Source organism: Gigantopelta aegis, chromosome 8 (genome assembly GCF_016097555.1).
Source record: "Gigantopelta aegis isolate Gae_Host chromosome 8, Gae_host_genome, whole genome shotgun sequence".
NCBI lineage: Eukaryota > Metazoa > Mollusca > Gastropoda > Neomphalida > Peltospiridae > Gigantopelta > Gigantopelta aegis.
The window spans coordinates 32,000,619-32,028,554 of NC_054706.1; the positions used below are offsets into that span (position 1 = coordinate 32,000,619).

At 35.1% G+C, this 27,936-nt stretch overlaps 1 protein-coding gene across 2 annotated transcripts; it reads right to left on the reverse strand.

Moving 5' to 3' along the window:
* Positions 1 to 531: 531 nt before the first annotated feature.
* Positions 532 to 27,913, reverse strand: LOC121380020 (protein transport protein Sec24C-like). Of its 2 annotated transcripts, none has more exons than XM_041508733.1 (24): positions 27,769 to 27,913; positions 24,233 to 24,432; positions 23,149 to 23,272; positions 22,022 to 22,211; positions 20,155 to 20,199; positions 19,012 to 19,827; positions 18,493 to 18,601; positions 17,690 to 17,817; positions 17,134 to 17,272; positions 16,175 to 16,290; positions 15,514 to 15,641; positions 15,162 to 15,240; positions 14,569 to 14,681; positions 13,082 to 13,292; positions 11,836 to 12,006; positions 11,300 to 11,396; positions 10,380 to 10,525; positions 9,124 to 9,262; positions 8,243 to 8,437; positions 6,310 to 6,413; positions 5,811 to 5,898; positions 5,428 to 5,531; positions 4,713 to 4,802; positions 532 to 3,945 (listed from the first exon to the last, which is right to left on the reverse strand). In XM_041508733.1, the coding sequence occupies exons 2-24, from the start codon at positions 24,378 to 24,380 to the stop codon at positions 3,805 to 3,807; spliced, it is 3,621 nt and encodes a 1,206-aa protein (XP_041364667.1). In that variant the 5' UTR covers positions 24,381 to 24,432; positions 27,769 to 27,913; the 3' UTR covers positions 532 to 3,804. The 2 variants fall into 2 exon arrangements, with proteins under 2 accessions (XP_041364667.1, XP_041364670.1); XM_041508736.1 differs by having other exon boundaries at positions 27,853 to 27,904.
* Positions 27,914 to 27,936: the final 23 nt, after the last annotated feature.

The window sequence follows — 27,936 nt, forward strand, 5'->3', positions numbered from 1 at the left end:
GTGAAGAAAAAGCTCACAAATGAACAACAAGCAAACGATAACAAATCGGATGTTGATTGCGCGAACCGTGCACGAGAAAACAAACCGAACCAAAATGATAACGGTCACGTGGTATACCAACGTCTGTGACATTGAAATGGGAATATCCCCTATAAAAATAGATTAGACCTTGTCTGCTCAACGGTTTTTTCTCAGAGGCCCGTGGCATTTTATGAAATACGAAAAATGCATTTTGTGGTATTACAAACACCAGGATTACCAAAAAACACTTCAGGTGAATGGAAATGTATATTCTAAATAATAAACGGTAAGTAAAGTGCAATTTTATTTGTGAAAAAATGGGTTTAATAGCGAAAAACAACGGAGTAATGGTTAACAACTAGGGCGTGTCCCTTTAAATGCCTTTTGACACAAGTAGTAGTAAAATGGTAAAAAATTTATTGTGCGATGTTTGATACTCTTTAAATCCATTTAAACTACTGTCATATGTCAACATGTGATCACCAAAACAAAAGCAACAAAACTATTATGCATAAAATTATAATTTATTCATACTCTCATCACATTTGATGAATTAACGTAGGCATTAAAACTACATTCACAAACATGACTTGTCACAGTTCAATAAATGTTCTTTTTTTTTCTCTCTCAAAATGTGGTTTGTTCAGTACCAGTACAAATAACAAAAACTCAATGGTAAGGTCTAAACATCTAGATCTTAAATAACCACCAGCTACTATTAAATTGCTTTTTGCACTTTCAACATATAAAGTTTACCCCACAAGTAAATAAGAATATGTTTCTGTAGTTGATATATATTTTTTCATTACTTAAAACAATGATTATTTTAAAACTGCTAAAAAACATTTCTGATTTAAGTTTGTACCATTTGCTAATCCATTAATAATTAATTCATACCAGGACAATAAAACTGTTTTGCAGCCCTCTACATTGCGACCATTGTTTTCATTTGGCGCTAATCCATTAATAATTAATTCATACCAGGACAATAAAACTGTTTTGCAGCCCTCTACATTGCGACCATTGTTTTCATTTGGCGACTAAAACATTTCATACTATGTATATAAAAATAGAAGTAGGCGTCATCTTACTCCCAGATGGAAATGTTAACTAGAGGACTGTATTGTAAAAATAGGAGCGTGTCTCCATAATCTCTGATCTGAAGTAAGTGCCAAACACAGCGACAGAACATTATAAATGATTATTCAGCAATATCACATCAATCCAATTGTATAGTTTCAGTCTAGGTTCAAAGATCAGCAAATCTTGAAAAAAATAAAGGTAGTCACATGTTGACAAAATATGATCAGATGACAAATTACTGAACGAAATATCCCAACTAAATAAATAAAAAAAATTAAAAAGAAGGGAAAAAAAGGAATTAAGACTGGTTTCCTTCACTAGACAATGGATTCCATCAATTTTCAAATCAAGAAAGACTATCAGATGGTAATCAACATATCAAAATATTAACACCCATTCCAACACCAAATGTAGGATTAAACTTTACAAACAGGACACGATGATGGTTTATATGGTTTTAACTGGAAACTTTCCTGCTGAATATACATGTAGAACGATAAAGAGGTCAATGGTTTTGAAATTATAACAAAATGTTGATTTTTATACCATATATTATATAGACTTGATGCTTTGCAGACAATTCTTGGCAATATGAAAAAATATGTTTTCAAATAATGTTTCTATTTTGAATATTTTCAGTCAGTTTAATTTATGTTTAACAAGTATTCTCATAAAAACTATTTGTTTCATGTGCCAAATCCAGTGTTGGTAACAGCAGTCACAAAATGATACTCACACATAAAATTAAATAAAATGTTGAGAATCAAATATAGTTACTCTGAGAAATGATAAAACCAAAGTTTAAACCAAGATATAAAATAATGTATTAAATGGTAGTTATTAAGTTCCAATGACTGTCACATATTTTGCAGAGAAACACACTGCTTAAGAAAAACTGCTATAGACAATGTCGCAAACATCTATAAACTATTCACTGCTTATCTCCCTTTAATAATAATTTTACAACATATGGAAAAATGGTCAGTGCAATATATTCCTGGAAAACTAATGCAGAATTGCAGAAATATTTACCCACCAATCATATATTTAATGATGTTTTTCACATTGTTATATTGAATAATAAACTTGACAAAAATATCCTGTGAAAATGATGTTTTCTAACAGATGGATGTGAAGGCCTGTATCAGCTGCCATGTTATGGATTAAAACTAGTGAAACCTCTCAAAACCGGACCTTCTGTAAACTGGAATTCCCTCAAGACTGGACGTTTTTCACGGTCCCTTTTTAAATATCTGTGCAGAAGGTAACCTCTCTAAACCAGATACCTCTTTATACCAGACTTTTTACTTGGTCCCAAGGGCGTCTGGTTTAGAGTTTCACTGTACTAGGGTTATTCAGTTGTCCAAGCTTATTCAGTTTGGATTTACTGTTCAAATTTAAACACCAAGGATCCGAAATTGTGATTGAGCTCCAAGACAAAAGATAAAAAGACAAATACAAGTGTTGAAAATGTTTAGGTGATACACATACTCAATGAATAAGAAAAAAAATAGAGAGAGAAACATGTGAAAATATTTCAGCTTATATACTTGTGTCACAGGTAGTTATGTAATATTTTATAACAGAATCAAACTAAAACAGAATATAGCTTTTACAGCAGTGATCACAATAGACTAGAGAAATAAAAAACCAGTTGGTTGAACAAAGGTTTATTTCTCCAGTCCAAACAGATGGCACATCTGCCACCAAATCACTTTAAAATGTCGCATGCCACAGATAAAAATAAAATGTAACAACAAAATGACATTAACAATTCTTTCTACTACACAGATCAACTGCAATGTTTAGTTGCACCACATGCTCAAAACATTCTCACCACATGCACACATAATCTGTACAAATGTTGCATATACATGCTAGATTATAACACAAGAATGTCTTTTGTTTCGACTATGTACACAGAGTGTTGCGGCAGAAGTACTGAAAACACCAATAAATAAAGACAAATTACTAACTTCCTTGCAAACGTTTTAAAAGAAAAGCAGTTTACATTCACCTAGTCTTTTTTTCTTTTTTTTATTATAGGAAAAGCTTCGTTTATATTTACATACTTCAGTTAAAAACTGAAGGGGGAAACAAAACAGAACAAATGCAGATGACTACTCATTATTTGTACGTGTTTCATTATAACATAACATCACACCTGCACCAACCAGAAAATAAGATATTATATTTTGCAAAGTATATATATTAGAGTGGCTCACTCGTCTGTATGTCTTCAGGTGTCTGTATGTCTCAATTTGTGTCTGTGTGTCTTGTCTGTGGAGGTTTCTGTATGCAAGTGTACACACATGCACATTTCAAACGGTAGTCGGATGACCCACCTATTAGATATGTTCTACTAATATTATTTTTATTGCAAATTTTGATTTTACAACAGCAGCAGCAGCAGCAATAACTCTAGTCTAGCCTTAACTAGAGTTAACTTCCACTGGAAACTGTGTTACTATGGTTACATTTAAAACTTGATGGTACATAAAATAACAAGTACTGGTAAAAGCATCAGCTTTTCTTCAACGAGCCACTCTTTTATCACAAGGTTTGCATGGTTGGTAGAGTCCAATGGTTTTGCATTCACAATTTTCAACTGCGAATGAACTTTTTTTCCCGTTCAGAATCAAGGTCTCAGAATCAAGGTCAAAGAGCATGGAAGGAGTATACAACAGATCAGAGGCAAGTCTAGCTTAGAATGTTTCTAATTTCTTTGTGTATATGACAAAGAAAATCAACGTATGAGGCACTTCCGTTTAATCCTTTGTCCTCCACCAGGAAGTGGTTAAACCAGGGTTCCAGCTTGTCTCGTTGTCGCACAATGGAGAGCTGAAATACAAATCCAACATTTTCGTAATATTAAAGTAGGGTGGATGTTTAAACCAAATAATAAATAATATTAAAAATGTGTTTTGTCAAGGTTGTTTAAGAAGGCTCCTAATGCCCTTCTAACTTTCCACGACACATACTGACTTGATACATTTCTACATAGGAGTATTAAGAGTTAATTTTAATTAACTAATTAAGAATTGCCATCATTTTTAAGAAAGAAAAAACCCAAGCATTCTTAGAGTACTGCTAAAGCAATATATATTCCCTAATGGGCCATAATTCTGTGAAAAATGGGTAAATCACCATGAATGTCAAACATGATTTGTAACTACATGAGAAAGCTAAACACAAAATTAAAGCTCAATATTGTGAGGCATTGTGAAAAACAAAAAGTGTCTGGAATACAATATGAGGGACAGATGGACAGTGAGATGGACAAATGGACAGAATGATGGAGACGAAACCTACAGACCCCTTCGGTTGGACTGGGTAGGGGACTAATAATAAATACTATTAAAATATATTTAATCAATGTTTTTATGAAGGCTCCCAATGCCTTCTTAACTCCTCTTGACACACTACCTGATAAATGTCTACAAAGGAATATTAGGTTTAACTAGTTAAGTTGGGAGAACAGTCTGCCAAAAGGAATGCAATTAATGAAGAACTGTCATCAATTTTACAAATAAAAAACAAAAAATAATAAATATTAGTTCATATTTTTGGCATCAGGTCTATGTAAAAGTGAAGTACACGCATCTTACCTTGAGGTACCTACTCCTCTTGTCTCTAATCTTTTTAACGATGCCACAAATACGCCGGGAGACTGGATTATCCAGATCAAGCAACTGACACTGAAATCAAACACACATCATCATACATGGCCAACCAATCATAATAAAGCTTTAAAAGACCACAAATATCATAAACTGAAAATGGACTATCAATAATAATAAAAAGCCAAAAAGGTAAGACATTTTTATGCTTTCCATTTTATATCTAAAACTAAATATTTGTAAAGTAAATGAATAAACAAAATGTTCATGCTAACATTATTGATGCCAATTATATAAGCATTATACAACAATAATTACAAAGTTAAGATCATGTCTTAACTGCACTGTTACTTTGACATACATTCTGACTTTCACAATAAAGCCCAATTTAAATTTTTAATGCTGAGAAAATGGTATTATACTAAGGTTGTGAGTACTGTTAAAACATTTTAAAAAGCTTTTGTTTTGTTTAACAACACCACTAGAGCACATTGATTTATTCATCATGGGCTATTGGAGGTCAAACATTTGGTAATTCTGAGATGTAGCCGTAGCGAGGAAACTTACATTTTTTATTAGTAGGAAAGGGTCTTTATATGTACCATCCCAAACAGGACAGCACATACCACAGCCTTTGATATACCAGTCCTGATGTACTTGCCGGAACGAGAAATAGGAGTACTGTTAAATGACAATTTCTTACCTTATCAATGTCAATCTGTGCTGCACTTGGTACTCCAAATACTTTCTGAATCATGTCAGGTGCAACATTCAGTCCTGTCCACAGAAACATGGACAAGCCGTTTTCTGAAGGAGAAAAAAGAAAGAAAAGAGGTTTAATATATTACAAGAACAACTCCTTTTGTTACATTCTTTTCATTACAAAGGAAAATCTGTGAATTCGCACTGATTTCGAGTAATTCCCCCAAAATGGTAAATGAAGAAAGGAGCAAGAGGAAATGTTTTATTTAACACATTCAACACCTGTATTTTAATGAAGGATTTACAAACAACAGTATCTAACAAGACACTTGGACTAGGATAGTTTTGAAAGAAATTACTGGTTCTTCCGGCCTAAGAACTCACCCAATAAATAGATTCCTGTATCTTGGAGTCGGTCAACTGAACATCTCACAGCAGTTGGCTCATCGTGTGAATCAAGGTCAAGATCAAACTGCAATACATTACACATTCATAACATTCTATGGGACATAAAAATGGTATTAGAGAATGAACCCTCTTGATCACAAGTATTTCATAATATACAATAGAAGTACATGAGCCTCAATAATTAAAAGTTTTTAAATAACCCACTCAATTCTGAATTATTGCAGTTTAATCGAATATTTTACTTTCACAAAACGGTAAATTATTGAAATTTAATTTTTATAGATTATTATTACATAAGATCTAACCCCCATTTACAAAACTTTTAACTCTACTCTACTCAACCTTGAAATCTTTACCAGTAGTATGCGTTTAATTTAAACGCATCCCAATCTAAGTCATGAATCTATGACGACAAACCAACTGGGATAAATCATATTTTAAGTAATTTTGAGAATTATTTTTTATCAAGACTCACCAGGGGTAAGAGTTTGGGGTAAAAGAACACGCTGGACGACTGAACGTCCATCGAGTTGATCAAGTGCATCAGATAACTCCTGTCATCTGTAGAAATCTCCGAACCTGAAATACAGTGATGCAAACATAATATAAGTGACTTTAAAAAAAAAAAAAAATTTAACAACACTGTTCAGGGCCTACACACCAAACATTAGATAATTGTGACACTTACTCATGCTTATAAAATGTGTAGTCTATAACTGATTAGCAACTGTTGCTAATCAATGTTCTGAAAACAAACTATTCTCTTACCACAGCCTTTCATATGCCAGTAATGAAGCACTAATGGTCAAATTAAAAACTAAATTGATACTTTGGGGAAATACTTAAAAGGATATGTAATATACTGCCACGGTTCCTATACACAGCTGTGTTACTTTAAGGTTACACACCACCATTAATTACTCCATGTGGTTCAATACAATTTTTATGTCAGAATATATTCTGTGAAAAATACAACACAGTCAGAGGGTCATGTGACTACTAATTTTAGAAAGTGCTCTCAACTGACAAGTACCGTGTAAAAGAATCAACACAGGTCGACCACGAAATGTTTCAATTAATGACCCCTATGCCTGAACACCACCTCGTGTTGCAGTTATACACGTGGCACTATACCACTTGTAGTTGTTATCAGTTAGTACTACATGTAACAAGTTACTTCAAACCAATGGGTTATTTGAATACTACAGTGGTCAACCTACATGTAATCATCAAAGAAAGATTTCAAAAAGCATATCAGAATTTTGTAGTATTTTGTTTTATGAGGAACTATTTCCTAAACTGGACTATATTAAGTTGCTACATCAAATAACAACACGACAAATGGTGGCGTGTTGCCTAAAGTAGCAAAATAAAAAATAAAAAATGTATCTATTAAAGCTGCACACCCTAGTTCCATCCAGCGAAAATAAATTATAACTTAGTTAATCTACAAACCTGTAACACACTTAGTTCACGTTTTTATCAAATGGAGTGAAAAAGCAGGTTTTATATCGATAAATACCATGGGAATCCCCATGTCCCAATTGCTTGAAATAATTTTGAAAGTTAGTATTCTGATGTCACCGGTAGAAGCACAACAATGCCTACGTCACGACAAATTTCACAGACTTGGGGTGCGTTCGTTGCACCTCTCCTGGACATGTTCCAACTGTTCTGTCCTGGTTGTATCCCCTCTCCAGATATCGTAAGACTTAGCAAAATTATTGGTTTTAAGGGTTTGTAACGTTTTGTATTGAGACAATTACTTGTCTGAACTTTATTGTTACTGAAAATGTTCACGAACTGTGAAGAAAAATCTCACAAATGAACAACAACAAATCGGATGTTGATTGCGCGAACCGTGCACGAGAAAACAAACCGAACCAAAATGATAACGGTCACGTGATATACCAACGTCTGTGACATTAAAAATAGATTGGACCTCGCTTGCTTAACGTTTTTTTTCTCGACATGTTTTGTGAAAAAATGCAAAAAATGCATTTCGTGGTTTTACAAACATCAGGATTACCAAAAAGCACTTCAGGTGAATGGAAATGTGTATTCTAAATAATAAAATGTAAGTAAAGTGCAATTTTATTTGTGAAAAATGGGGTTTAATAGCGAAAAACAACGCCATAATGGTTAACAAATAAACGTAACTAGGGTGTGTCCCTTTAACTCCTTTCAGATGAATAATTTTATTTTTAAAGAATGAAATACATATTAACCAGCTCAAAAAATAAAATATGTATTAACCAGCTCAAAGAATAAAATACATACTAACCAGCTCAAAGAATAAAATACATATTAACCAGCTCAAAGAATAAAATATGAATTATTTATCATGTGATTGTTTTAAGAAACCTATTTTTGATACTCCCTTAAATGCTCGTAGGGAAGCTACCTACCTCCTTGAATGCCATCGTTCTTGATGATACAGTTGGCATACAGGGGAAGCAGTTTCATACATTCCGGCAGTATGAGCTGTCCTGCTGACGAAGGGTTGGCACACGTCTTCCTGTAGCATGCCAGGATCTGCGAAACCTCGTTCATTATATATTCACGTACCTGCTTAGGATTCGTGTTCAATGTCTGTCGGATCGCTGTAACCAAAACAGATTATTTTATTCAGTCTGAATTATATAAAACACTGGAGAAGTTCACAACACCATCTATGCAGACCAACATCATTTTAAACTATTTGTTCCTAGTTTTATAGAACTTTCTGTTTTGCACAAAAGGATTTGACTAGACATGATTTATTTTATTTTTTATTTTGTTTAACGACACCACTAGAGCATACTGATTTATTAATCATCAGCTATTGAATGTCAAAGATATGGTCATTTTTGACACAATCAGAGAGGAGACCTGCTATATTGTTCCATTAGTAGCAAAGGATCTTTTATATCCACCATCCCACAGATATGACAGCACATACCACAGACTTTGATATACCAGTCGTGGTGCACTGGCTGGAACGAGAAATAGCCCAATGGGCCCATCGACAGGGAAAGATCCTAGACTGACCGCACATCAGGCGTGCACTACACCACTGAGCTATGTCCTGCTCTCTTGACTGGACAGGAGTGCAAAATGATTCTTTGCCAGGTGCAGCATCGGGCAACTACAAAGATGGCTGTCGGCAGTGCAGATCAAAAGAGAAGCGACCAGAAAGATCCAAAATTGTTAAAAGGCCTTGCATATTATACTACAGATTTATTCAACTCTGCTGTAAGCAGTAACACAAAACAAAAAGTCTACCACCAAAATAAAACCCCATACAAACCTTGTTTTGACAAGAAGTTGACGAGAACATCAAGCTCACAGCTGCGGAAAAGGTCGGCCATCTGAGTACAGCAGTTCAAGGCCAGGTTGTGAACTCTGAGTCGCCTATGTCCAGTGACACTGGTGTACAGCAATGCAACCTGAATACAACAAACACATTTTATTAATCCTCTACTTGTCCAGCTGGAGGGGACTATAGGTTTTTCCTCTCATCTATCCCACATATAGATTTGTTTTCTTTAAATTTCGCAGTGCCTCAAAATATTGAGCTGAAATTTTGTGTATAATTTTATCAGGTAGAATTAGATGATCAAGTTTGACTTTTCACAGGGAGATTTGCCCATTTTTGAATGAGATATGACTTTGAACTTAGAAGACATAAACATTATTGGGCCTGGTAGACAGACTGCTTCTTAATAATTAAATACTGATCATTAAGACTTTACCTAGTCCATGTTTCGGGGACATAATCTGTAATGAATGATCTTATTTTCAGGTTTGTTTGTAATGGTCAAGTTTTGTGATTTATGTTTTTGCCATTTCTTCTTTCAATTAAATGTACTGGAGAAAATTAATCTCTTCAATTCCACTTAGTGGTTGCATAGTACCAAAGAAGAGAGTTCCATGTCCAAGTTCGACGTGCACAGTCAAATATTTACGGAGTAAAAGCAGCTGTGGGTGTGTTTGGTAGTAATATGTGAAATTGATTATTTGTGCAAATACTATTATCCATTGACAATAAATAAATAAATACACTTTTATTTGTTATACAGTTGTTATGCAGTATATACCAGAGGATTGAAACTAATGCGGGGTACCCCAAAATGGAACTGTAATTTTCAGCAAAAATGTCGGTTGCTATTAAAAACATTAATTAAATCTCTTAAATGATACGTGACCCCCCATTTTCTTGCAGGTAGATTAGACATGAGGTGCCACACTTTCTATTGCTATACTTCCTGGGTGTCTTGAAACGCTGCTTATATCAGTTTTATTAGTAAACGTTAACATTATCGGCAATAGGAATTGATTTGGTCTATTAGAACCTAGTCTTGCATTGATTTAATATTGTTTGTTTTAAACCTATCCTCTCATAAAAATGCCCCAAGTCTTATTAATTTTCAATTAAAAAAACAACAACAAAAAAACCCCCATTATTTATCCAACATGGAAAACTTAATTTCTTTGTCAGTCTTATATGGGCTTTCTAGCTTTTGGTTTCTCCTCACTATAAAGCATACATAACAGTTTATTTACCTGTATGTAAGCACCTTCTGATTCAGGTAACTTGTCATCATGTTTGATTTCAACGCATATTGATTGATCACAGTCTATTGCAGCTAGCTCCACGTCTGTCGTGTTGGCCATGTAGAAATTACCATAGAAATCTACAGGCCGTATACCTGAAATACATTAGTGTACGGTATTCAGTCAAGCAAAAAAACCAAATGATATCAAATAATTGTATTACAAACTGAATTTATACAGCAGTTCCAAGAAAACGGCCATCCATAAAGTGCGTACTCTTTGACAGGAGGGGGAGTTCAGTCATTCAGGCAGTACATAGGGGAGGGGGTCGCTGATAATACATACGCCAAGCTCTTAATTGTATCCAATGTACTTTTCAATGTGAAAGAATGATGTATGCTGGTACATGAATGGTCCATGGATGGCATAGGAGGGAGGGTGTGTGTGTGTGTGTGTGTGTGTGCGCGCGCGTGTGTGCAATGATCAAATGTACAAAAAGCGTACATGGGGAGGTTAGGGGTAAAAAAAATCAGGGATTTCATGTGTACATACTTTATGCATGACCTCCCTTTATACTAAAACAAAGGACATGGCAAGATGGTGGTCGCACTATATAAAAAAAACCCACCCAAAAACCCTCCACAATATATTTAAATTATTTAGCAGTCTTGACGAGTGATGGAGCACTACCACGGAGCTAAATTCTACTATAAAACAATAACATTTTTAAAAGCAATTTACATTTCAAGGATTAACGGTGTCTTACATATGAAAACTAATCACTGGTAGACTACGCATAATAGCAATTAGCTAGACGTGACTGCACAGACAAAAAGCAGTGTTGATAATAATGCAAATAAGATTCTAAATTCTGTTTTCTTATACAAAATATTCTCAGACGACGAAGACCGTTACAGCACAAAACTCACCTGTACTTGTTCGCACTCTGAGAATTGCATCAAATGCCACTGGCCTAGAAACATTTCTTTTCAGATCCTCAATGAACCTTTCACCATCCAAATCAGCCTGGGAAAAAACAAAAAATTAAGACCAAACTTTATTATTTTTAATATTCAAACATGGTTCCTCATTTAAATAGAATGGAAGTAAATGAGATGCAAAACGTTAGTGGTAGTGTTTTTTTCTGTATAAGTGTAACCATGACTAAAAAACACACACACACACAAATCACTGTAATAATAATTTAAAAAATCAATATCTTAAATGACATAGGCTTGTTTGTACTATGACAGACAAAAACATGCTTATATCACAAGGATTCAAACATATTCACTGTTGGCACAGCAAGCCAATACTTATGAAAAAACCCCATAGTTGATAAGAATTCTGTTAAATTAAATACTTTACCTACATTAAACTGGTTTGATGTATATATATAAACAAAAGAAAAAATTAAACAAAATTGTGCTGTAAAATTCTGTAATGATGTCTTTTTCTCACTCACCTGAAAGTAGCTGTATTTGTAGATGTTTCCACTGGTGAGGCGGCACACTTCAGACATGGAGGCGACATCACAGTAGGAATTGGGGAAAAGGAAGAGATCCACACTACATCCAGCGGCCACGCACTCTTGTCCCAGCTTTGTGTAGAAAGGGCACTGGGTTGTCAACAGAGTCTGAAAGGAAAAAACATACAGACATTAAACTACACAAATACAGAATTCTGTGACTGTGGTTATTTTACTTACCAAGAAAAGATATTTGTTATCATATAAAGTTTGCACCATCAAGACCCATTTAAAAAAAAAAACCCACCACTAATACAACATGCTTACCATTGAAATACAAACACCTCTAATGTTTTAATAAAATTACTGAATGTCCCATGAAATATGCACAAATACTTTGAAAAGACCATCTGATAACATTCTGAGAGTACTGTTAAAGCAATACCCAACCCCACAAATCTCCAAAGTTCAAAGAAAGAAATGTTGTATTTAACGACACTATTTTATTTACGATTATATGGCGTCAGACACATGGATAAGGACCACACAGATTTTGAGAGGAAACCCGCTGTCGCCACTACATGGGCTACTCTTTCCGATTAGCAGTAAGGGATCTTTTATTTGCGCTTCCCACAGGCAGGATAGCACAAACCATGGCCTTTGTTGAACCAGTTATGGATCACTGGTCGGTGCAAGTGGTTTACACCTACCCATTGAGCCGTGTGAAGCACTCACTCAGGGTTTGGAGTCGGTATCTGGATTAAAAATCCCATGCCTCGACTGGGATCCGAACCCAGTACCTACCAGCTTGTAGACCGATGGCCTAACCACAACGCCACCGAGGCCGGTCCCAAAGTTCAAGGGCCAGAACTCTGCCAAACATAGATATATTCCACTTTTGACAGAGATACGGCCCTTGAATAATTTACCATGAAAAGTCAAAAATGAATCTGGTCATAACGGTCAAACCTAGGTAAATCCCCACGGAAGTCAAACATGATCTGTAACAGCACGTGGTAAACATATACACAAAATTTCAGATCAACATCTTGACACATTGTAAAAAAAAAATGCTATAAAACTTTATATGGGGCACACGAAATAAACAGACAAAAAGATGGAGAAGAAACCTATAGTTCTATAGGGGACTTAAAAAAAAAGGAAGATAATAGCTAAACATGGATATGGTTATGTGAAATAGTATCTAACCATCCTATACACATGGTGATTTAGTAACACAAACCTTTTCCTTCTCTGTGCCCAGTAATTTCCTGTCATCTCTGTTTTTAAGCTTTCCTGGTGCTTCGGCTGTTGGGAGTGAAGTGTGGAAGATTAACAGCTTGCCGCACCTGTCTGCCGACTTGAGGGCATCTAAACCTGCCTGTATCACAGGTCCCAGGACAGTCTCCGTCTCCCGCGACTCGGCAAACAGTTCGGGTATTTGTAACAGCAAACTGTCAAAACAAGGTTATGTGATTAGCCAAATAGGACTGAACAAATGAATGAATACATTATCTGCTGGGTGTCACCCAAAAATATGTACTTACCAAGGGCTCGTTTTAAAAATCAATATTAGCACCACGGTCATCTTAAAGTAGTTAGTTTTGTCTTGAGTTTAAAAGCCAACAGTATGTTATATGATGAAGATGCAGCTTCAACCTGTGTACTGGTGTGTAATTTTACTGCAAGCAAATGTTGATCGGATGAGTCATGCTTTTTAACCATGTCCAATTTAATATTGTTAGTACTGTCAAGGTATCTGGCACTATAGTCTCTCAATCCTTTTTATCAGTTTACAAATTTTGCATGAAATAATCGTCATGGAATCTTTTTCATCGCATTCAAATTGTAACCACTTTGCGCATGTACTTGCCCATTTCTGTATTATAGCTTTTTTCGCCACCACAGCCATGACTGTAAGTAGCGTAATCAGTGGTTTTTGAAAATCTTGACATTCAGAACTTCTTGGCCAATGCCATTGATAAATAAACTTAAGTTCAGCCAGTAGTTTTTTGCTAACGTTCGCTAGACTAGTTTTTACACTACATGTTAAACCGAATGACAACTCCGAGAACCAGTCTAAATAGTTCACGACATCTGCATCACTCACTGTTGTTGAACTTTGATCTGAAATCGGCCGTGTTGTTCATAGATAATTCTACCATTATTGGTGTGTGCACCAATGTAAAAGGGCCACGTCCACAATGTCGGTACAAATCTAGTAATGTTTTAAAAGTTCTTCCATTAAAATGCGGAAAACGTGTAACAAACGTGAATCAAGAATTCTGATATACTGGAAACAATTTTTAGAAATAAGATGGAAAGCAAAAGCCGCTTGTGAAATGGATTATTGAAAGCATTTTGTGCAACAATTTGTTCCTGCCAAATTCTAGCATTGTATAGTTAAATAAGAGATTTACAGTAAACTTATCAGTTAAAATATTTTTCATATATTTCTTTTTGTAGAACTAGATTATCACATCCAAGTTAGATGCGTCAAAATTATATAAAAACTGTAGACTCTGCTAGGATGATTCATCAATTAAGTTTGCAGAAAATAATATCCATTATTCATTTAGAAAATATTGTCTGATCTGTCAATAAAATAGGTGTCTATTAGTGGAAGGTTCTAACAGCCTATGGGACCCATGAGTCTTTTTCTTTAACAAATTAATTGTATTACACTGTGCGATATTTGGTTGTGTGGAATTGCTAAATGTTTCAACTGACCTGTCAATAACAGCTTCCGACTCTGCTAGTGTGACCAGACATCCATCTAACAAAGGAACGAACATGTCTTCAATGTCCGAGACCACCATCATCTGTGGTTGAGCCAGAGATCCCTGCAAATAAATTAGAAGTAAGAGTTTATTTAAAACCTACTGACTTTTAATAAATGTTGTTATAACCAGAACAACCATTAAAAATCAGCAATTTTTTTTAATTTGCAACCAAGAATTTCTTTTCTGGGTCGGGGATGTAGGCCAGTGGTAAAGTGCTTGCCTGATGTCCTATCGGTCTGGGATCGATCCCCATCGAAGGACCCATTGGGCTATTTCTCGTTTCAGCCAGTGCACCATGACAGGTATATCAAAGGCTGTGGTATGTGCTATCCTGTCTGTGGGCTGGTGCATATAAAAGATCCCTTGCTACTAATTGAAAAATGTAGCAATTTCCTCTCTTAGACTTGGTCAAACTTACCAAATGTTTGACATCCCATAGCCGATAATTAATAAATCAATGTGCTCTAGTGCTGTTTTTATTAAACAATTTTTTTTATTTCTTTATTTCAAAATAGCCTAACTTAATTTGTATAGGATTACCTTGACATTGTAGAAATGCAGCTCTTTGCCGTATGTTACAAAACCCACTCTGATAGCAGACTCCTCCATTCCGGATTCCCTAAAATTTTAAACATTTAAGTATGCAGTAAACACTCGAACAAAACAAATGTACACATATTAATTAAAATAGTAATAAACACACATCATAAAAAATAATTTTAAAGTACATGCTCAAAAAAGCAATTCAATGTATTCTCTTTGCATTAAAATATTATGTTTGATGTCAATAAAATCAATTGTTCAGACTAAGATGTATGGATTTTGTTTTTTTTAATGGACATTTTTCATTAATTAAAATTTTATGAATCACTAAGCTTAAAACTGAACTCACTTTGGTAAATTAACAAGAATATCACTTTTGAGGTTTTCACAGATAAGGTTGACCAGTCCACTCTTGACACTATTATAGGAAACATCGATCATAAATATGAATGCAGGCTCCTTTGGAGGAAGGCCATTCTGAAATGACAAGGCACACATAATTAATGGTGTAAAAATTATTAAAATGGGATTATTTTAGAGTCAACAGAACTGGGCCCCATTTCACGAAGCAATTTTAGCACTAAAATCATCTGAAGTGCATAAATAAGTATGTACTTAAGGTGATCTTAGCGCTAAGATCGCTTAGTGGAACAAGGCCCTGTACAATACACTAAGTTTAAAATGATTCTATCTGCAGGAATATAAAGATAAATCTACTCTCACCTGAAATCCGACTTAATGTCAATTCTACACCTCCTGCTGATCATACAAACATGTATCATCAATTTACAATTAGCCAGATCACGTTATATGCATGAGTATGTAAACTCTCTATTCTGACACTGTTGTATTATCAAGCTTGTTAAAACCTGCCTAAAACAGTCATATTTATTGTGAAGACAGTCCTAGCCACTTCGTACAATGAGTATTTCTGCCACCGTTAGAGATAATTTCTCCAAGACAAATATCTTCTAGTTTAAAATATAACGAACATCCTGTACTATACTTACTTTACAGTAATCTGTCGTTGCTGTGAATTCGTAAGAACCTAAGCACAGCTCTGCTCTATTGTAAACATCTACCCGTTTTCCTGTGTGGTCTAGATGTGCAAAATATTCAGGTGGCACTGTAATAGAAAGTAATTTGATCATCATCACATTTTAACTGGAACCGACCAATGCCATCCGACACATACATACATCCTCTTTTTTTTTTAAACTGAGATAAACAGTGATACTGCAGTTATGTTAAGAACATTATTCGTTCTTAAACTGAATAAGATCACTGCCATTATGATCACATATGTTCATAACCGTATTATGACGATATTAAAAGAAGGGTTTTTAAACTGTCATTCATAGTCCAAATGAAGTATAAAATCATACTTGCCGTTCAGATCTTTCAACCATATAGTCAACACAAAGAATATACATTCGCAATTTTTGTTACATCTTTCATGACAAATTCAGGTGACTATTATGGAGTAGTATATTTTCATGCCTTTTTAGTTCCTTTAAATTTAACATGTTGATATGCTGACAGGACATTTAAGTTATGATTATGGATACATTAAAAACAAAATTAGCTTAATGATAAACAGTTATTTTCGTTCAAGTTTAAATTGTTAATGGAACAAAAAAAGTTTGTTTTGTTTAACAACACCATTAGAGCACATTGATTTATTAATCATCGGCTATTGGATGTCAAACATTTGGTAATTTTGACATAGTCATAGAGTAATCCCGCTACATTTTTTCATTAGTAGAAATGGATCTTTTATATGCACCTCCCCACAGACAGGATAACACATACCACGGCCATTGATATACCAGTTGTGCATTGGCTGTAACGATAAATAGCCCATTGGGCCCACCGACAGAACAGTGTATATAGATAAAACAATGTTGCTAACCGTGTATGTACTACTTAGTAACTACATGTATAAATAAAGCTTGTTAAACCTGCTTACCATCAGTAGCACAGCCGCAGAAGACACACTGAAACCTGCGACCTCCGTCTAAAAACTGCATGAAGGGATTCATGTACGCCTTACACCGAGTGCATCTCACTGGTCCCATGTCGCTCAGGTCAACCAACGGAGGGGGTTGCTGTTGTGAATAATGTGAGCATTAGGAATCATAGAATCAACACCTCTATGTTTCAAGTCTGACAACTGTACTCTTACCGAGTGCATAAATTTTATTTGAAGTAAAATAAAACATTTCAGTGATATACGTTTAAAGTGGCATATTATGCCATAACAATATAATTAAAACTAATCTCTTCTGTGATTCAGGTTGCGTACCACATGACCTAATCAACAAGACCAAAAATTCTAGTAGAAGAGAGAGACTATTTTCATTCAACTTGGCAAGATTTGTTAAGTTTTCACACAAGTAAAATAGCGTTTTGGTACAACAATTTCGCTCAACTACTTGGCAAACATTAATTAACAAAAATTTTGTATGTGGACATCATAGCTTACAAGAGACATTTACAATTGCTAATGTAAGAGTAATACTAACTTCCTGCTCATGAAGTTTGGCAAACGGAGTGATTGTGAGGACAAATGGGATATGACTTCCTTTCAGCATGTCTGACGTACATGGCACATTGTACATGGTGGAACGGATGAACCGAGGATTACAGATACCTGAAACAAAATGTCACTCTCCAATTAAAACTAACACAAAAACTTTTACTTAAAAATCCCCAAAACAACACACAGTACTTTAAAATACACACCATAGGAGTACACAAATATATCAATTTAAAATAACCAAAAACAGCATTTTTGTGTTACTATGCATATCTGCAAAATAACAATATGACAGGGAAATCGCACACAAATTTGCTCTTACATTTTATTACAACAGAGTACTCACCATAAAGGAACATCTCACAACATACAAATTAGCTTGTTGCAAAAACATAAAAAAAAATGTTTTTTTATATATCCCAAATAAAAAGTCATCACTAATGTAGATTTAATCTTATATTTTGCAAATTAAAGCTTATTTCAAAATTGACATAAACATCTACAGGTGCAATTATGACCCAAGCTCATTCTACAAGGACTGACAGTTTGTTAGAAATTGACGTAAATGCAAAAATACATTGTACTGCTAATCCATAAACTGCCTTCCAACTATGCTCAGGCAAAATAAAACTGATAAAAAAAAAAGGCTCACCTACCAAATTTGTGAGAAACTTATCTAAACATGAAACTTTAATGTAAAATTTATGCCACTGTCAGAGTCATCAGAATAGTAATACCTACATCTCGCCGTTTTACTTTGTAACGATAAAGCAAAAAACAGTGACATACCCTGGTCTTGAGCTATAAATTCTGTAGTGACGAGTGGCGGCAAGGTTCCTCTGCTGCCAGTCGGAAACAAGCCACTGTGAGACTTGCGATCATCCTCTATTACTTGAATCTGAACAAAACAAATACAATATCTTACATTACAGAATAATAGACTAAAAATCCAATAATAACAAACATTCTGAGAATACTGCTAATAATATAAAGCAATACATGATCCGTACCAGGACCAAACTTTTTCATACGTTCATGGTAAAGCTATACACAAAATTTCAACTCAATATCTTGAGGCAATGAGAAAAAGAAAAGTCTGGAAAAGTATGTGGAACAGACAGATAGATGAAAACAAAACCTATAGTACCCTCAGGTTGGACGGGTACAGAGCTAATAAGATGGAATTAATTTCACTCACATACACTATTTGTGTTTCAATACATTGATAGCAAAAAAAATTAAGACACGCTTAAAGCACTGGATAATGCAACCGTAATGAAGAATCAACATGTTGATAAAGACACTCACTGGACTAGGCATCTGGTCTGGATCCAGTTTCCTTGGCTGTTGAGGCTGAGCCGTGGGCGCGGGGCGCTGACCAGGCTGGCTGCTGTAGTTGTAGGCCTGCGGCTGGCCACCAGGAAATGCACCTACAGCATTCTGTTGCATGCCTGCTGCAGGATACTGACTTGGGAGACTTCCAGTGTACTGATTCGTGGGAGGAAACCCGGTCGTCGGGGAAGGCTGTCCCATAGCCGGCGGTGCCCCAAAACCTGGCTGCGATTGTCCATAGCTGGATGGAGGCATTTGGTTCAACTGCTGTCCCATGGGCGGAGGTCCTGAGCTGGCCGGAGGCATGCCTTGAGGACCGGGTCCTATGCTGGTAGGAGGCATGAGAGGCTGGCCAGCCGGAGGAGCACCAAAACCTGTGTGTGGAGGAGCCATGCTTGTGGGAGGAGCCCCAAACCCTGCCTGCGAATGACCAGTGCCTGCCGGTGGGGCTCCGTAACCTGACTGGGGTGGAACTCCCATGTTAATGGGTGGAGCACCCATGCTAGTGGGTGGAGCTCCCATGTCAGTGGGTGGAGCACCAAAGCTAGGTGGAGGAGGACCACTACCTGTGGGCGGTGCACCATAGCCTGACTGTGGTGGACCCATGCTTGTGGGCGGAGCACCGAAACCTGTGTGTGGAGGACCGGTGCCAGCGGCCGGTGTACCTAAACCAGCATGTGCCGGTCCCATCCCTGGAGGTGCCCCGCTACGAGATTGAGGAGGGATCACTTGTCCTGGCGGCGCTCCGTAACCTTGCTGTGTCATGGGTGATGATGTGGGAGGCACTCCCAGCTAAAAACAAAAAAGGAAAATATAAAGCTTGATGTAACAGATTAAATATCAAACAAAGAACATATGAAGCATTCAGTATATAAATTCTGTTTTGATATGTAACAAAAAAATAATTTAATTCTTAATTCTACCAACTGAATACCTTGATTTATGTATGTATGTCCATATTTTGGGGCGTGGAGAATGGGAGCAGTTAAAAAAAAAACCAGTATAATAAAGATTTAAATATGTATAGTATTGGACATACACAAATAATACACCTTTAACAAGTGAAAAGTCTTTATAATAATAAAATTAAGAAGGCATATAAACACAAAAGCAGCATACCCCTTGATTTTGAATATGTGGATCTGCTATATTCATTGCACCAAACTGCAATGGAGAGAGAAAAGACATAAATATTATTACAGGTTTCATACACTTTATCACTAACCAAATTCCATGACTGTTTCAAGGCATTTTCCATGACCTTTTTTAGAATATTTTTTATAATCTTCGCTTAAATGTATGGGTTTTTTTTAAAAAGAAAATACCAACTGTGTAACATATATTTATATATTTTAGATACTTTGTATACACATATAATATTGTATATTTATTTTAGGTTATGCCAGCAGGAAATTGCTAAAATTAAAAAATAATAAACTCAAGGCTAATAAAGAATTAAACTGAATTAAGCGTAACAGTGATTCAGTCTTGTTCGCTAAGTATGTAAACGATTGTGAAATGTATTTGTCATCAGAAAATTGTCCTTATATTGAAATACAGAAAATTGTCCTTGTATTGAAATACAGAAAATTGTCCTTGTATTGAAATACAGAAAATTGTCCTTGTATTGAAATACAGACTTTAAATCTATTTTTAATAATGTATGCTGATGATGTGGTACTATTAGCTGAAAGCACAGAAGGATACAAAAAAAAGATTAATGCTCTCTTAACGTATACTAACAAATTGGATTTAACTGTAAATACCAATAAGACTAAAATTATTGTTTTTAGAAATGGAGGAAGAATTCGAAATAATGAAACATGGTTTTATGATGATTACGAATTAGAGGTAGTAAATAGAGGATATTATATGAGTGTCCATGACAGACGATGTTTACGACATGAGTGCCTAAATTATCATATTTCCTGAGGAAGAGCGAGGGAAATGCGATAATTTAGGCACTCATGTATGTAAACATCGGTCTGTCGTGGACACGAATGTAATATTCTGTTTATTACCGTAGAACTGTCTTGCTAAATGAACATTCCAGTCATTGTTTACAAAATAACGTTTCCTTAACGGTGGAGTAATGTTTGTTCATTGATGTCTTGAAAACCAAATCACAACCTGTTCTAAAGTTACGTGATATTTATACGCCCATAAGTAAAGAGTACATGTGTATCAACAGCTGTAAATTGTAAAGCATGTGTATACTAAAAAGCAAACAAATACACAGTAATTGAAATAATTAGTTTTGAATTTGAATGACGTCACTTTGCATCTCCTATAAATAACTATAAATTGGGTACATGACGTTTCCGTTTTAAGAATGCTGGAAAAATTCCAGTGCAAAATTGCTATTGAATTTTATTTTTTTTGAACATTATTAACGCACCTGAATGTGTTTGAAGAAAATCTTGTGATTAAAACATTGTACCTTTTACTAAATATAGCTTTCAAGTGAAATTATGGTAAGATATGCTGCATTTATTATGTACGAAGCCAAAACAAGGGTGCAAAAAGTGACTCGTCGACCTTAGTATAGATTTCTAACATATTTATAATTAAGTATTTGAAGTGTCACAACTTGGAAAACTTTTATTAAGAGCAAATAAAATCAGTGATCAACTATTTCAATAATAACACTTGTCGGTTAGTCTGTCTCAATCGGTTCTTATGTAATATCTTAAACGTATAGGTATATTTATTTTGTATATTTCCATAAATTAGTTTAGTTTAGTTTATTTATTAGGATTTTATTATTTAGTTTTTTCAAATTTCACTTTACCTTTCGTTCTTTTTTCTTTTAAAGACTTATGTTGTATGTGCATCTTTATTTTCCTTACACACGTGATAAGTTTATATTTAATATCTTCCATATTACTACCCACAAAATTATTTATCATGCATATAGGTAGGGTTTATTTTGGTAAAACAATAGTAATACCTCACCTCTCTACTTCAAGGCGAGACAAAACATTACCTGTGATGTAGGTGGCTGACCCACGGGAGCCATTCCTGGTGGTGGAGGACCCCTCATAGCAGGCCCTGCTCCGGGAGGACCTGGCATTGGCCCCGATGGTCGAGGACCATGGGTGGCTGCTAGACCAGGAGGACCAGGAAACGAAGTGGGTGGTCTGGACATCGGTCCAGGTGGGCCAGGTGTAGGGCCACTGAAAAAAGAAAAAAATGTTTTTGGCAATGTTGAATGTTTTATGACCTCTTTCAGTACTATTTTCTCTTCAAGTTCATTTATTAAGTTTGAGGTGAGAGAAGGTGAGGAGTAATTTTTAAGGCTTATAGTCCTTCCCACATGGAACGCCCTTTTTTATAGTATGGATATTACAACAAGTTATTTATTTTTGAGCATACTGTTTTCTAAATTGCACACAAAAATTGTATTTTTATATTATTTCCAAACACAGGGATTCTACAATTTTTACAAAATCCACTAGCCATGGAATCAGTGATTAACATTTTTTACTAGCCAAAATTAAAAATTCACTAGCCATAGTACTCTTTAGTTAATACAATTTTACTAAATAATAGTAATAATCAGATATGTCGCCTAAAGAGGGACATAGAGCTTAAAAACTCTTAACATTCGGCAGAGTATTCATATTTACAAAATAGACTTAACTGCAACATTTAACAAAATTCACTAGCCATCGCGCATGGCAATAGTAGTTATTTACTAGCCCAGCATTGAATATCACTAGCCATGGGAGTGGGGCTACCATAATCTAGAAGCCCTGAAACACTTTCACTTTTCTTCTCATGTCAAACAAAACTAAAACTATTCACATACACATTTTTTTTTATTAGGATGGGACGGACTGTAGAGCATAAAAACTATTGTATATGTGCTAGCAAAATGTAAAGACATAAGGCATTTTTCTGATGGACATAATACTACCGGAAATTACAAATAAACATTTTCTCTCTTCAATGGTAATATGTGTGTCTTGAGCAAAGTAAAAGATTAAAATTATTGCGTAAACAAAACCATACAGTTTCAGACGGAAATCTCAGGTTTATGTTCCACTTTAATCTGTGATGAAAAGAAGTAAGTATTTTTCTTAATGGTACTACAGCTTAACTGAAACTTACCGTGGTGCACCAAATCTAGCATCGCCTTGGCCACCAGGAGATGGGCCATTCTGAAGAGGGCTGGACATGTTGGGTGGTTGCATCCCCGACTTCATCTGTGGTGGTGCACCTCCCGTCTGGGCACCTAACAAAGAAAACGAATACATGTTGAAGAATTGAAAATTGATTAGCAACTACTGTTTAAATGTTTTAAAATTGTGTAGCAATCTACGTAGTAAATCGCAACACGATACTTAATCAAATGTTCCTTGAGTGTCAATAGAAAATGTAGACAAAAGGGCTACTCCCCCCTTCCCCAGGTCCAGACTAAGCTACCCTTCTAATTGGGGATTAAACACAGGTACAGATCCGTACAAAGTAAAGTATTTAGATTTCAACCCCAAAAAAAGGGTTACTGTGGAACAAACCATTTTCAGCTACAAACATATAAAGTACAAAATTATGAGTGTTTAATCAATAATAACACCCCCCCCCCCCCCCCGTAAACCAGGCAATGCATTCCGGACTTCAGCATTTTATTTTCTCGTAAGGAATTGCATCGATGTTCGCGCGCACTTGAGCAACTGCAAGCAATGATAGTCGTTCCTTTTTTAAGCAACATCCACTTGATGAATTGACTTTCGCGTTTCGTTTTCTCATACAAAATTGCACTGATGTTCGTGCGCACTTGTGCAATTTCTGCAATCTGCGTTTTCATTTACTTCCGGATTTCGTTTCTTGTACCGATGTTCACACGCACCAATACAATTTCAGAATGTCCGTATTAAAAGTAGTAGTAACAGGAATTAAATTCTAACTTTCATATAGTTGTGGTAACAGGCTATATTTTGTGGCAACCTGTAAACGGGTTACCAGACACAATGCTTATTTCGATGCCTGTAGCACCATACCCAAAAATTTATTTCTGGCAGAAACCCTGCCAATAAAACTAATCAAACATTTAACATATATTGTTTGTGTCTAGCATTATGACTTAGATAAAACAAATATTTAAAAACAGAGAAAGAATTTAGGTATGTACATTCTTGAAAACAAACATCTACCAATAACAATATTTTTATTCAGCTCAAAAACTGACACCCACCTGGAGGTGCATGGCCTTGCTGTCCATATCCGTTATACATGCCCTGCCCTTGTCCTGGAGGGTGTGGTGCTGGTCCACCCATGGGCCCCGGGGGTCCATATCCCGGTGCAGGTTGCTGGTCATAACTCCCAGAAAACTGTGTATTCATACTGTCATCACCTTATCACTTCACTGATGTATGTATATAGTTCAAGCAACACCTAAAATAAATTAAAATTAAAAATCCAAAAATAAAATGGCTAATGTGTCGTTATGCTTAAATGAAAGTAATAATTAGCATTTTCTGATAACACTTGACTGGTCACCACAAACTGCACATTATGCGTAGATGTACAATGAGCTATGATATTAAATAAGTAGGTGTTTTGACGTTTGTTGTGTGATTTTGTTTTTGAAATCAGATTAGGTCCAAAATATTACAGTGACTGACTTCTCACTACTGCTAATAATTCAGCAACGTGAACGAACTTTCGGCAAAGAAAACATTCATTTCGGTGGCTAGATTAGGGCCTAATAGACTGTTCTTTAAATGAAACAAGACTTCTAACTGCAAATATCAAAAGCAGAAGGCATTAAAATTAAAAACGCTTGCTTTTCTACCTTTTGTTATTTCATATTTAACAAATGTTTTTGGACAGTACGAAATGTCAACCCAGTACCATTAATCTGCCATCTGCTAATCTGGTTATTGGGAAAATATATGGAGGATAATAAACGAGTTACCAGTTATTGTCAAATTTATGTCCCAAGTGAAATAATATTCACTTGTTACGAGCTTTATGTCACGAGGGACATAAACTGGATAATAACTGGTACCGAGTTTGTTATTCTATTCATTACCCCAGTTATTTCATTTTTTAAAGCCTTTATTCTCTATAAACATATTCGTACGTATAGGCGTATATAAAAACGATGTAATCCACTTCACACTATGTTCTGTATATTGCTTTAAATTTGTATTTTTATTTTTAATCACGTTCACTGATAATTTTCAAAACCAAACTTTTATATATATTCTGCTAAAAATATGTATAATGAATTGCACTAAACTAACATTTTATTACGAGTTTAACACAAAAACACAGAAAGCAAACTCTTTAAACTATGTGACGTCATTTTGAGCATTTCCCAAATTGAGATGACGCCATATTTAGTACCTACACGGTCAATGGTTTGTAGGCCTCAAATCATCCAATAGTACTGCACGTTATACCAATGTACATAGTATTTCCCACTGAGAAAATATGAAAAATATTTTCCACAAGTGACCGCTGGGGTAATAAATTACATTAAGAATTTGATCAACGTGTATCTAAGGTCGAAGACAATCACTTTTCAGACCCTTGTTTTGGCTTCGTATGTACACAATTAAAAAACCCATATCAAATGGTAATTTTTTTATATGATATATTTGACAAATGGTACTTTTTAGTTCTTTCCTCTTTTAAAACTTAAACGTAATATTTTGTACAGAATTATGAGAAAAAAAAATATTGACCTGTAAAGAGCGTTGTCTGCATGTTATAGAATTTTGACAGGGGTCAAGGTTAGTAACCAGTTTTTATTTTAATGTGGCGAAGCATTGTAATAATACAGCTAATTTTGAGTTGAATGGCATCAGAATTCCAATGTCACTTTGCATCTCCTTACAATAAACAAACCAAGTGGGATGCAATCGATTCGTCCACTGGACAGTTCGTTCATGGACGATTTGTCCACTGAAAATTTGTCCACTGAGGAACTCGGAGACGATTCATCCACTACAAAAAATCAGTTCCGGACGATTCGTCCACTACAAAAAATCAGTTCCTGGTGATTCGTCCACTGGGTTTTTATTTCCCCAGTACATTTGGTCCACAGACTAAATAATGTGTACTACATGTACGTGGGGGCTAAATAAATTATTAGATATATTTTACCCCGTATTTTTTTTGCTGTGTCATAAATTTACAAAGGTGAAAATAAATTATATTACATTAGATTACGCTTGGTAGATGTTTTTGTAACAATGCTCTGCAGACATAATTCTTTGGCGTTTCTATTTATTCGGTTATTGTTTGTTTCTATAATGTACACCTTTCACGCTACATGTCATAGGATGTTTTTAGTACAATATGCCCAGTAAAGATAATCTTTAGCCCTTCCCTTTCAACTTGTTTGATTTCTGTTTGCTTTACCAATTAAGTGTACATGTGTCCTCTATTGTGAAGTAATTAGCTTCAGCTTGTTTCACCAAGTTGGATCCAGTGGCGTCTAAAACAACATTTAATTAAATTGGAATTGAAGACAAGTTTTTATTTTATGGTTATTAGGCATATGGGGATAACATGTGACGAGGGAGGGTACAGTGGATAAAATTTACGGCATTGAAGAATATGACATGGTAATAAGTCTTCCGACGCGGAGGCTTGCATTACCTATTTACCACATCATGACATGTGAGATAATATACGAGCGAGTGGACAAATTGTCCGCATAATAATGAATACAAAGAGTTAATAAAAACTGGATATTAATGGTGAATTCTAACTATTTTACTTTTTTGGTTATAGTATACCACAAAATAATGTTAAAAAACAATTACAATGTCAAAGAAATAACTTTTAATATGTTTGAATAAAATGCAGTCATCGAGTGGACGAATTGTTCAGCTGACGAACTGTCTGGAAAGCAACCAAGTACATGATAAATCTGTTTGCAGAATGTTGGAAAACTTCCAATGCAAAATTGCTAAAACAAATTGTACCTTTTATGAAATATGGATTTCAAGTAAAATTATGGTAAGATATTCTATATTTATTGTTTATGAAGCCAAAACATAGGTGCAAAAAGTGACTGTCATCAACCTTAGATAGTATAATCCCGTATTTTGAAGAAAACCCCCCCAAAAAAACCAGTGGCTATCTTACAAATTACATCGCAAGAAATAGGGTACAATGAGCTGAAATCAATTGTATAGGAACCGTAGACATTTTCAGAATTGTAAACGAATGACATCTATTTTTAGATGTAGTGATTAAACACCTTACAAAGAATAGTAAATTAAAAAAAGAAAATCATTGTCATTTTTCAATAAAAAAGGCATTTTCCACCCATATGCCAAATTATTTTGACTTGACAATCAAACCAGAAATCAAATGGTCAGTAGAAGATAATGTTAAAGCATTATTGCTATATCTAACAAAACCCCTGATAATGTGATACTGACTTTAAATTATCAATCAATTATCAATCATTGCATTGGCAATCAACATTACTATTACATTACATTCGTAACATTGCGTTAACTGGTATCATCTACACTCTTGGATAATTACTTTAAATCCCTTCTGTATACACCTAACAAATAAAATATTGTCTTAGGTATACCATAAATAATATTACAAAGATTGCGATTAGAAAATCAACGACAGTAAAGTCGCAGATGTTTTTCCGGAAATGTGAAATTTTAAGTTGGACTTAGATTCTGAAATGAAAATACACATTTTCTGTGCAATTTAAGTGTACCACAACAGTCCAAAACAACCAACACATACCTTATTGCATTCCTTAACAGCAGCGATTACAATTTAGGTTTGGAAGTTGTGGTTAAACTTATAGAATAGCATGTAAATTCTTACGAAGTTTTTGCCACGTACAGCTAGAGCCGACATACATTTCCGGACTTGCGCATTTATGCCACGTCGGCAGGATGTTTGAGTAAA